The sequence below is a fragment of the Centruroides vittatus genome, unplaced genomic scaffold (assembly GCF_030686945.1).
Source record: "Centruroides vittatus isolate TY-2023 unplaced genomic scaffold, ASM3068694v2 contig_10, whole genome shotgun sequence".
Classification (NCBI taxonomy): Eukaryota; Metazoa; Arthropoda; class Arachnida; order Scorpiones; family Buthidae; genus Centruroides; species Centruroides vittatus.
Window position 1 is genome coordinate 5,715,466 of NW_027120658.1, and position 12,240 is coordinate 5,727,705.

The 12,240-nt window shown below is 39.4% G+C and overlaps 2 protein-coding genes across 2 annotated transcripts in view; both read left to right on the forward strand.

Moving 5' to 3' along the window:
• Window positions 1-2,568: 2,568 nt before the first annotated feature.
• Window positions 2,569-3,105, forward strand: LOC136981418 (general transcription factor II-I repeat domain-containing protein 2B-like). Its single transcript, XM_067277773.1, has one exon. It carries the CDS (start codon window positions 2,569-2,571, stop codon window positions 3,103-3,105), a length of 537 nt encoding a protein of 178 aa, XP_067133874.1.
• Window positions 3,106-11,571: 8,466 nt separating this feature from the next.
• The window catches only part of LOC136978164 (sorting nexin-32-like), a 51,544-nt gene continuing 50,875 nt past the window's right edge, over window positions 11,572-12,240 (forward strand). The window contains exon 1 of the mRNA XM_067273848.1: window positions 11,572-11,644. The gene's annotated coding sequence lies outside the window, so the exon portion shown is untranslated. The remainder of the gene's footprint in view (window positions 11,645-12,240) is intronic.

A 12,240-nucleotide genomic window follows, 5' to 3' on the forward strand; every position in this document is an offset into this window, starting at 1 on the left:
TACACGTTAGACGTTTTCAAGCGCGCTTTGGTAACGCGCGTTTTAAAAAACCAAGAGTTCCACATAGGTACACACTCAAACGCGCGCTTCTGGCCAAGCGCGCGTCAAACGCACGTTGATAGATTTTGGTTTTTCGTTTTTAACTCTTTCCGCCCTGTGGGCACTAAGAGGGCCTCTTTTAGTAGGCCCATTATGGGTTCGGCCAGGCCCACAATGGGGCGACCGGGTGGTGAGGGACGGGGCCCGACATATCCGAACGGACCACCCCCGAAAAATTCCTGGGGATTATTCGACCCGTTCGGATTCGATCCCGGGTCCCCCAGAGCGGTAGGCTGCCACCTTTACCACTCGGCCTTCCGGCCGTCTGATAGATTTTGGTTAGAACGCGCGTTTCGCGGGCGTCAGCCGCGCGCTTTGAGATACATGCGCAGCCATTTTGTTGTACATTCGATCGCGCGCTTTCGGGACGTTGGCCGAAATGGAGAACGATCATTTCGATACTGATTTATTTATTGATAACGAGTTTTTCTTCTGGAGAAATTGAGTCTCTTAAAATTGTTGATTCACCAGTAAAATCCACTTTTATGATATGGAGTAAGTCGTCAAATAATTTTATAGACATCCTAAAATAATTAAAAAAACTTGGGTTCATGTTGTCTTAGTTTTGAATACAACGTCACAAACATTCCATGCGTCAGTCTATCTCATAATATTCGGTGCACCCAAAATTTTCTATGCCTCTGCCGTCGTCTTTTATAGCGACGATACAGGAGCCACGCACAATCACTTCCACGTCCATTTCCAAACTGAACGCCCCACTAAACGGTCGTCGAACGCCGAGCTAAACGCGCGATGTATACGCTGCTAACGTGCGTTTAACGCAACGCCCAACGCCTAATGTGTACTTAGCCTTATTCATGACCATCAAGTAGGCCTATTTGATCGGACAGCAACGAGGATAACCTTGAGTTGCCAAAATTCGTCTTAAATTACCAGATATTATTAACCGTCTAAAATATATTAATCATTGACTTTGTTATAAATATTTTAATGAAACAATCTACACTTACTGGCTCTATCTACGTGTCCTTAAAGTTAGAACACGTGATAATTCTTGTCTATTTACTCCTTTCTATTGTCTAACAATATCCCATAAATTTACCGGATGGCTGAGCGGTCAAGGTGGCAACCTACCACTTTGGGGGACCCAGGATCGAATCCGGACGGGTCGAAAAATCCGCAGGACTAAGTGTAGATGTTTGCATGCTGTTGACTTTAGAGCGATCACGTATAACAGTGCTTTGGCCCCCATCTACAAAAAAATTGCCAACTCTTCCGGCTTTCGTTTGGCATTTAAACGGTACCACAAGAAAATTTGGCACCACCTCCCAGGAGTGTACAGTCAAACCTGTTTTCATGCGGTGGATAGGGACCGCATAAAAAACCATAAAAATTGCACGAAACTTCACGAGTGGCTATAAAAAATAGTTTTCGCAACACAATTAAAAATATATTTTTTTTATGCGGCCAATAGGGACCGCATAAAAAAAGTCTCACATAGAAAATAACTCAAAACCGTACGAAATAGAATTTATTGACAACAGATGTCAGCACTTGACTGCATCATCTTGTCTATCGTCTGTTTTACATATTTTTGTCCAGGTGGTGTTTTTTTTTTTACTTAAAAAATAAATTATTTCATTTTTCGCATATTCATGCAATAATATTACTATAATAAGTTCATTTATGCTATAATAAGTTTATTTAGCTATAATAAGTCAACGTGAGACATGAGACGGCCGGATGGCCGAGCGGTAAAGGTGGCAGCCTACCGCTCTGGGGAACCCGGGATCGAATCCGAACGGGTCGAATAATCCCCAGGAATTTTTCGGGGGTGGTCCGTTCGGATATGTCGGACCTCGTCCCTCACCACCCGGTCGCCCCATTGTGGGCCTGGCCGAACCCATAACGGGCCTACTAAAAGAGGCCTTCTTAGTGCCCACAGGGCGAAAAGAGTTAAAAAAAAAAAAACGTGAGACATGACGAATCGCACGAGACTAGTCGCCAACTATACCGCACAAATAAAAAAATCGCACAAAAAAAGACCGCATAAAAACAGGTTTGACTGTACTTGGTTCCTCTACACCAGGGCTGTCCAACTGGCCAAATTATTTTTACGGCCCGCGAGTACATTTTACTATGAATAAATTTATGTTACTAAATTATTATTATTAATATTAAAATTATTTTACTATGTGAAAATTTAAATCTAATTTGAATTTAAAGTACGTACTGTTTAGTTTGCGTAACTTCACTTAACCTGGCTGAATACAGCAGCAATCCGTTTAACTTCTGATGATGGTTGGCTCAACGTTGGCGCCACATATTATATTTGTGGTTGGTTGTTGTTTATCTATGGTTGGCGCACGTGATGCGCACAATACCCTACGCTATTTGGTTGATTCGTGCAATCGTGCGAGTGCAGTCTTGTCTAGAATTTGTTGAGGGTGACTGTGTTATAATATTATTAATTTCATATTTATTTATTAATTAAAATAATTATTGAATATGAGTGCCACTAATAAAAGAAAAATAGACCTCGAAAATCGAGAATTTCAAGATCGCTGGGAGATAGATTATTTATTTATCCTGAACAAGAATGGTAAACCACAGTGTTTGGAATGTTTACAAACCATAGCTGTGTGTAAAGAATATAAGTTGAAGCACCATTATCTTTCCATGAGTGAAAAAAGTATCAATATTGATATCAACTCCGTTGATCTTAAATATCAAATAGAATTATGCGACCTGCAGGCTGACCCATTTTTTACATCTCGTGGAGTAACTGGAATAGAAATATTCAAATTTTTAGATAAAGAGAAATATCCAAAATTGAGAGATTTTGGACTTCAAATTGTATCAATGTTCGGAAGTACATATATCTGCGAGCGTGCATACTCCGATATGAAATATATAAAGTCAAAATATAGAAACAGTTTGAAAGATTCCACTCTTGAAGATATAATTAGACTTGCCACAACAAATATTGATGTGGACATAAAAGATATTGTTGCTAAACAATTACGGCCACAATGTTCTCATTAATATATTACGAATATTTTAAAGTTTTCTTTTTAGTATAAATAAAATATTTTTTTAATTAACATAAACTGACTTTTCATTTATCAACCTTCTTGGCCCCCGAAATGTTTGGTGAAGAAAATATGGCCCGCGGGCTATGATAAGTTGGACAGCGCTGCTCTCTCTACACGACCGCAGCTGAGATACTCCGCTCGCATACATTGGGGCTACGCATAGATAGGTGTAAACACGCCTCAAAGAACACCGGGAGGACATCAAAAAAGAGTTTTTCAATTACCCTCGCCTCTTACGCGTCGGAACCGGATGTTGAGATCTTCTCTCATCTATCCAGGATTCTTCATTCTACAAATGATAGGATCCTCTTACGAAATATAAGATATACAAGGCTTCCATCAAGATAAGCGCCATCAACTATAAGAACTCGAAATCGTTCCCAATGGCCTGGAAATTCTATGTTCATCTAACTGATGACGTCATAAAATTTGCTTCAGAAATAACTTCTTATCCAAATCTATGACGTCTTATACATCCACTAATAGACAGCCGCCACACCGATTAAGCGGCGCGTGAGATTCGAAATGAAGAATTTTATCGTAGAATCGCCATTTTACACCTGACGATGTCTACTGGAAAGTAGATGAAAACGTTCGTGTAACGGTTTAATTGCAAAAGTTTGGGTAACACTGAGCAGTTTTTTGTTTGATCTTCCTTGATATCATATACTGTAGTAACTGATATCAAATGATATGTATATTTGAAAGAAATTTAATAATTCTTATAAATGTTAATTTCATCAATTGATAAATACAGTAGAGCGTCGATAAGTGGAACGTCGGTAAGTGGAATGGCCGGAAAGTGGAACGATTTTCAGTCGGACTGTGTCGTGCTGAATCGAATGTTTTTGATACTAAATTTACTTCTAAAGTATAATTTTCATGTTTTTTATATTCTTTAATATATTTATTTTGTTTGTACAAAATGCAGAAATAATTTTTAACGATACGATAGCCTCGATTATTATTATAAAAATTTTCGTTAGGCTTAAAATCGACGAAAATTCAACACGAAGCGACACGCAACGGAGAAAAATTCAACAGGAAGCGATACGCAACGGAGAAAAATTTGAACATCGGACAGGTTAATGTATTTTTTCGTACAAAGTCGGAAACTGGAACAAATCATTAACTGGAAGGACCCCAGTCCCCAATTGGTTCCACTTATCGACGCTCTACTGTAATACTAAACCTAAATTTAAAATTCCGATATTATATTTGTTTTAATTCACATATATTAAAGAAAATTTTCATGTCTTTTAAATTAATGCACAACCATAAATCTATGTGGCTTTGAAAAAAAAATGAAGCCATTATTTATTGATCCACGTACAAAAGTATATATTTATTGAATTTATCTCTTAAGAAATTTCCTGGACTTTATAAAAAATTCATAAGATCAGAAATCGTTTTTATAACAAAATCACATAACAGATAACGCCACACGCGATTCTATTTCTTATATCGTAGTTAATTTTTTTTTTTTTTTTTTTTTTTTTTTAACTCTTTCCGCCCTGTGGGCACTAAGAGGGCCTCTTTTAGTAGGCCCATTATGGGTTCGGCCAGGCCCACAATGGGGCGACCGGGTGGTGAGGGACGGGGCCCGACATATCCGAACGGACCACCCCCCGAAAAATTCCTGGGGATTATTCGACCCGTTCGGATTCGATCCCGGATCCCCAGAGCGTTGGTCTGCACACCTTTACCGCTCGCCATCCGCGTCTATCTATATCGTAGTTAAAAACACAAAAGTTATTTTCTAAATAAAATCTCACAACAGCCGAGAAAGTTGCGCAACTCGTTGCCGGGTTTTTTGACTATAAAACGAAAATCAATCGTTCGTTTTGAGCAGTAGGCCCATCACTTTTCTCCATTTCCTTACAAGAACAACTATAATATTTTGATTCCTTGGTGTAGAATACATACACGATATTTTCTTTGGGGCAGGTAAATTCATAAAATTCGCTTATTTAATATATAAATCACTTTGATTAACGTTTACGTAACTAAACTATAACACGCATATTTCATATAACCAACGTCCGATGACGTCAGGTAACCGCTTTTAAAATGGCGTCGGATAAACGAAATATTACGAAATTTAGCAAAAATTGCGCTGTCGGTCAATCGGAGAATACTGGACGAACGAGAGGAATGATTTGTTCTAGTTTTGGGGGTGGCGAGGTAAAGATGACGTTCGATTATAGAAAATCTTGCTTCTAACCCCTTGTGGGAGCGGCCGGATGGCCGAGCGGTCAAGGTTAGCAGCCTGCCGCCCTGGGGGACCCGGGATCGAATCCGGACGGGACGAAAAATCCCCAGGAATTTTTCGGGGGGTGGTCCGTCAGGATATGTCGGTCCCCGTCCCTCACCACCCGGCCACCCCATTGTGGGCCTGGCCGAACCCATAATAGGCTTGCTATAAGAGGCCCTCTTAGTGCCCACTGGGCGGAAAGAGTTACAAAAAAAAAAAAACCCCTTGTGGGAATGGAAACGGAAGGCGGAGGGCGGTAGGGAGTCTCTCGATCCCAATCCGTCGTCATTCGGGGATAGAAACGTAAAAAATGCAGATATTTAGCCTTAAAATTCAAAAAGAATCCATTACATCAATCGCATTCGAATTCGTTAAGCGCTTTCTAATCTCCATAGAAACGGCAACAATTACCGTTTCTATGTTTCTATAGAAACGCGTATTGTTGCAACACGATTTTGCGTCACTTTGCACGTTTTCCGCTTGCCGGACGGACGTGTGCGCTCTTTGCTCCTGTTTTCGGTGTGTTTTTTGCTACCCGAAGTGGTTTTAGGAAGACTTTTGGACGCCGACAGTACACAAAGTAAGATTTTAATTAGAATTTAGCTAGCTGTAAGATTTTATTTTCGTTTCGTTTAATCCAACTTACGGAGACGACATCGGCCGGCGTATTTGCGTTTAAATCTGCCGTCGCTTGTGAATTAGGACTTTTAAACAAGCCGCCACATTGGAAAGCGACCGAAGCGCCGAAAACGGATTAAGTATTTGCTCATTGGTTTATTTTCGTAATTAATTCATTTATATTTTATAAACACTGTCAAAAAATAAGGATTATTTATAGAAATTCAATTAAAAATTATTTAATAGTAACTTTAAATACGAATTCCATCGTAATTTTAACTGAAATATACTCTGGTAACATTGATGGACGGAGGCCGGATGGCCGAGCGGTTAAGGTGGCAGCCTACCGCTCTGGGGGACCCGGGATCGAGTCCGAACGGGTTGAATAATCCCCAGGAATATTTCGGTGGGTGGTCCGTTCGGATATGTCGGGCCCCGTCCCTCACCACCCGGTCGCCCCATTGTGGGCCTGGCCGAACCCATAATGGGCCTTCTAAAAGAGGCCCTCTTAGTGCCCACAGGGCGGAAAGAGTTAAAAAAAAAAAAAAAAAACATTGATGGACGGAGACGGCATTCTGAAGCATGGGATGTTCCTTGGACAGGTCAAAAATTTCGCTCTTTGACCTCCGACTTCTCCATGCAATTTATGTATTAGTTACAACGCTTTTCAATGGCTTATTTTGCCAGAATTAAATTGTCTGCAAACACGTCTAATACTAATACACGTAACAGTTATCTATACAGGTTGGACACAAAGAATTATTTTCCTTAGGCTCTTTGTCTCTTTCCACGAGGTGGTCTTTTCTGAGTGCAGTAGATTTTCCACACTTACGTAACCCTCTGCCAATGCTTTGTGCCACTTAAACGTTCGTGTCCCGAATGGCGAGTTCGGCTGTGGGCACGTTTCGCTTCTTCGTACGTTTGTCTTGTGTTTTGGACGACTCGTTCTCAATTTCTTTGCACGAAACTCTTTTAAATGCCGTCGTTGCGTTTATGTGACATACACGTTAGGCAGTGGCGTAGCGTAGTGGGGCGCAGGGCGTCCGCCCGGCGGCACTTTTAGGGGGCGGCAAAATTTCACAATAAATAATAATACCTTGTAAAAATTTTTGTAATAAATGTGATTATTATATTGTAAAACATATATACATCACTTTTTTATTTGTAACCTGTAGCCTGTACAGTACGATACACAATAGTGATGATTGTTCTTGCCGAAAAGTTTTTTAGAATTACTGTATATTTTAGTCTTTTAAATTGAGATACCTAAATAAGTGGGCGGCGAAATTTCCTCCGCCCCGGGCGGTTGACCCCCACGCTACGCCACTGACGTTAGGTAAATTGCTCTATAACGAAACACTTGTTACGACTTGGGCTCGAGTGCCTTTTCCGCATGGCCACGTGCGGCGTGTCTTTAATTTTCCGTCGTACAAATACAAATTACATGTAAGAGAGTTTCTTCGTTCCGGGTCGGTCGTCTCTACTCCAAATACAGTTGGAACGTTCTAGCAATTTCCGCTCGGATCTAACGCGAGCTATCCGAATTCCGATTCGTCATGAACTTTTTCTGCGTTAAGTATATCCGAATCCCATTAATATATATATATATATATTTTTCTTTCTTTGCAGAATGAAGGACTGGCAGTTTTGGCGGTGGCTGCGGCCTAAGAAGATGAAGAAGATGAAGAAGTGTGAAGGGCGTTCTCCTTCCGCAATGGATGAAGAGAGGGCCTTTTCCCCCTTTGAGCGGGGAGAGGAACTCTCTTCCATCAATTGCGGAAGGGGTTCTTTCTTCACGGGAACGACTTCAGGAATAGAAGGTGTCGACAGCATTCTCCGTTCCGCGTTGAACGGAGAGGAGGCATTTCGCTGTTCGGACTTGTTTCGAAAAGTGAAAATTCTCCATGTTGACGACATCATCTTTGCCGCACTGGGAGGGGAGGAATGTTTCGATCATTCCTCCCTTTTCCAACGAGTGGGATCCTCTCGTTCGGTGTGGGCAAGGATGCAAAGGAAAAAGCGTCGCTTCGCAAGAGATGTGAACGACTTTTTCCTTTGCTATTTCTGAAGTATCATTTAAATTTAAGATTTTAGTTTCAATTTACTAACGTAGTATAAGAAGGCAAGAGGTTTTTTTAATTTTTTTTTCCTCTTGTCGTACTAACATTTAAACTAAAACCTTATATTTAATTAATTTTTTTTCTATTTAATCTTTACCGGATTTAGACACTTTTCACCCGGACTCGACACCTTTTCCCGGACGTGGCCCACGGACTTGTCTCCCGAACGTGACACTCGGTCGACGACAACGGATTTGACTCCCGATTGTGACCACCCGGACGTGACACGTTTCTTCACCGGACGCGACATTCGGCCGACCTTTCTTCCCAAACAGCTGCTATGAAGATTGAGCTTCCGGTTAGGGTAGGTTAGGTTAGGCTAGGCTAGGTCAGGTCTTTCGCTCTTCTTATAACCCTGTTCGGGAAGAAAGACTGTCTGATAAAGGTAATAATCTTCACCTTAGGTAATGAATGAATCAACTTCTCCTTTTCTCACTGTCTTTGTGTTTTGTAGGAACATTTGGGAGGGAGATTCTTCTCCCTTCCCAACTTTACCACGAAGAGGACCAAGTGGACATGTGAATATTTTCCGAAATCTCCGATGGTAAGAACTCTTTCGTTTCATTTTTTAACACATCTTATTCTCGTATCATAATTTACTGTTTTTCTGTTTATAGACATGCCGAAGACGTTCTTCGATCACACACACACACGGACACAACATCACTGTACACGAAGATATACACCGTTTAACCATTACTCGAATTCTCGCACTCACGCACTTACACGTCAAGCGCCAAGTTCTGCGTAATTCGACACAATGAAACAACCCGAACACTCGCTTCCCACAAATCCAACCCCTGGGTCCTCGTCCCGGGAAGTGGAAACGCCAATATTAAAGATAAAAATACTTTAAATTGGCGGCCGAAGGGGCTCTGGTATCACACATCTTGCATGGATTAAATAGAATTTCAGACATTAGCATCAATAATCGTTTTGTGATAAATTTTTCTGTTAAATTTAGTGCGGTAAGAAATTATCTGCGCACAAATCTCGCTCGTATTTTAGTATTGCTAACTTCTACCTAAGATCATTAATTAAAGATCTTCGTGCTCATCGTATATTTCATCACACTTCATCACACTTGCATATATGGCAGCTGGTGATTCTTTGTTTTGTTTTGTTTATGGAAGGCCGTTTTAATCTCACCCATCGTCGGTTTCTGAAGATCCACAATTTGGGCTGCCGGACTTTTTTTTTTTTTTTTTTTTTTTGTAACTCTTTCCGCCCTGTGGGCACTAAGAGGGCCTCTTTTAGTAGGCCCATTATGGGTTCGGCCAGGCCCACAATGGGGCGACCGGGTGGTGAGGGACGGGGCCCGACATATCCGAACGGACCACCCCCAAAAAATTCCTGGGGATCATTCAACCCGTTCGGATTCGATCCCGGGTCCCCCAGAGCGGTAGGCTGCCACCTTGACCGCTCGGCCATCCGGCCTGCCTTAATTGCATGTCAGACAACGTATGATTGGACAGAGTAAAATCACTAAATGGGTGTAATTCCGCCATCGTCCATTTAGCTAATGCATTTGTGTCAGATAAACTAATAATTTCTACTTCATATATTTTATCTGAAACATCCGATGAATAGTCTTGCTTCACTGGTTCATATTTCGTATAAATTCGACTCAATCGTCTAAACAGGAGAATTAAATTGTCCATTCTAATTGTCATTTCTTATTTACAGTAACTGTAAATAAGTAATGACAATTAGAAATAAAAGATAGTTTACATATTATATGAATTGTGTTTATATTAGTTTTTATAATAAGAGAAATCACGATAGATGTTCCACTGGACTCTTATGCCTCATAACTTTTAAGCCTTTTATCAAAGTTTTGTGAAATTTTGCAAGGAGGTTTATGTATTATGAGGAAACGTTTCTAGAAATCTTTAGGAAAATTGATTCGAGAAATATGATCCTATACTCTTAATGTCTCTCGAACCAATTCGAAGTTTTATAAATGTAATGGTAGCAGTTATTAGGGATAATAACCAGTGCCGTAACTAGGGCGGTGCCAGCGGTGCCCAGGCACACGGCGTAAACCCTGGAGGCACAGAAATGACCTGGACCAAATTTTGGGTCATAGTTTTGGGGCCTAGTTACAGATGCTCGCACCGGGCGCATAAAAGGCTAGTTACGGCGCTGATGATCTATATCTATATATATAAAAACGAATGTATGTCTGCTGTTTGTTTGTCTGTGTGTTTGTCCTTCATGCATTACCACACCATTTATCCGATTGCCATGAACTTCGGGAAGTTGTTTAATACACTCCCGCGAAGGTTTCTGGCATATGTGAAGACCACCATTTCCCCCTTTCAAAAATATATTTATATATGGATTAAGGCTTTTATGTCCAAGAGATGGCGCTAACTTCCGACGACCTAAGTTTGCTTCTGTGAGGCATTATGCTTTTCTGTGAGAATGGACTAAAGCAGATCATTTTCTATCTATATAAATAAAATATAACGTTCGTTTGTTCCTACCGATTCCTTTGAAATTTTGACACAACGTTGCATTCGAATAAGTACGTGTTTATATATAATATACATGTCGAAATTTCCCCCACTGGGGGAGATGAACAGGATTAAGGCTTACTACCGTGAAGAACTCGGCTTCTATTTATACTATTTTACATGCGGTTTTTTGCGTTTTTAATTGCGTTTTAATAGGTTACGTCAACAGAATATACACTAAAAAGGGATTTTTCGATATTTCCTTGCGGTGGAGAGGGACAGGGTTAAGGCTTACTGTGAAGAACTCGGCTTTTATTATACTATTTTAGATGCGTTTTTGATTGCGTTTTAATAGGTACGTCAAGATAATGTACACTAAGAAGGGATTTTTTGAAATTCCCCCCACGGGGGAAGTGTTATACATTTATAATAGATACACTTTGAGCCACAACAACGCGTGGCCGGGTCAGCTAGTAACAGATAAAGAATGCCAAGATAGTTCAGCAACAACATTACTACTAGCTTTTCATTTATATAAAATTATTTCTAGAAATAATGATTTAAATTCCATTAAATAATCATATCTTCTGATATTACGGCATAAATACGAAGTGTTTATTCCGCTTTAACCATGCATTTGCTTTAATTTTGTTTTATATCAACGCGAACAGTCTTTGTTAAACCAAAATTCTTGTAATTCCGTATCGGCCAGTGCGGAACCACTTCCGACACGAATTCTTTCATCATGATTATGTGACTGCCGCCCCGTTATTCCGACATATCCGGGACTCATCATCCATGAAAAATTTCTGGAATCGTGTAGCCCCGATTCGTGCGAACTACACTCAATAATTTTTTACATTTAAGAACTAAAATTTATTTTACAGTAAAATTATTAAAAGACGATTTTAAATTTTAATTTATTAATGCGTTTTCGAACGATAATAAACTTGGTAGATGGCGCATTTAGACAAACACAGACACGGGCAGAAGGCAGAAGCATCTCCACCCCCTTGTTTAGGTGACAGGTGGTAGCAGGTAGGTGTTTGCTCTCAGACTTTTATATTAAATTTGTTTCAAATTTTAAATCATTATTAATTATCATATACACGAACAATGAAGAATAATTCATAGTAGTTAAATTATCAAACTTGCATAATGTGATAATTACTTTAATATCAATATATTAAATCAATTTCTACTTTATATAAAAAGTTGAAAAATGTTAATTTAAAAGGAAAAAAACATATTTCAGTTTATGTATAAAATTTCTAGAGTATTGTGAAAGAATAATTAAGTAACTTATATTACTGTATCCACCCCCTTTGGATATAATTCTTATCTCTCTGCTTGAGCTTAGTGCAAGAAGAATGTAAAAATAAAAAAAAGAAATTAAGGAAAAATTTATAAGCTTATCCTTATCATGATATAAAATGTTTATGCAATTAATTAGCAATAAGTAAATTTTAACTAAATATAATTTATCATCATGTCTCGATAATATATATTGGATACATTCATAAATTAACAGTTTAAAAAAATATATTTTATTGCATTATTTCCTTTGTTTGTTCACATATTTTTTTAACATTATTGATAATTTACTGTGACTAATGACTTCTGAAATTCTTATC

What these genes read in the sequence shown, in the direction of transcription:
- LOC136981418 (XM_067277773.1), top strand. Translation starts at nt 2,569, where the DNA reads ATGAGTGCCACTAATAAAAGAAAAATAGACCTCGAAAATCGAGAATTT.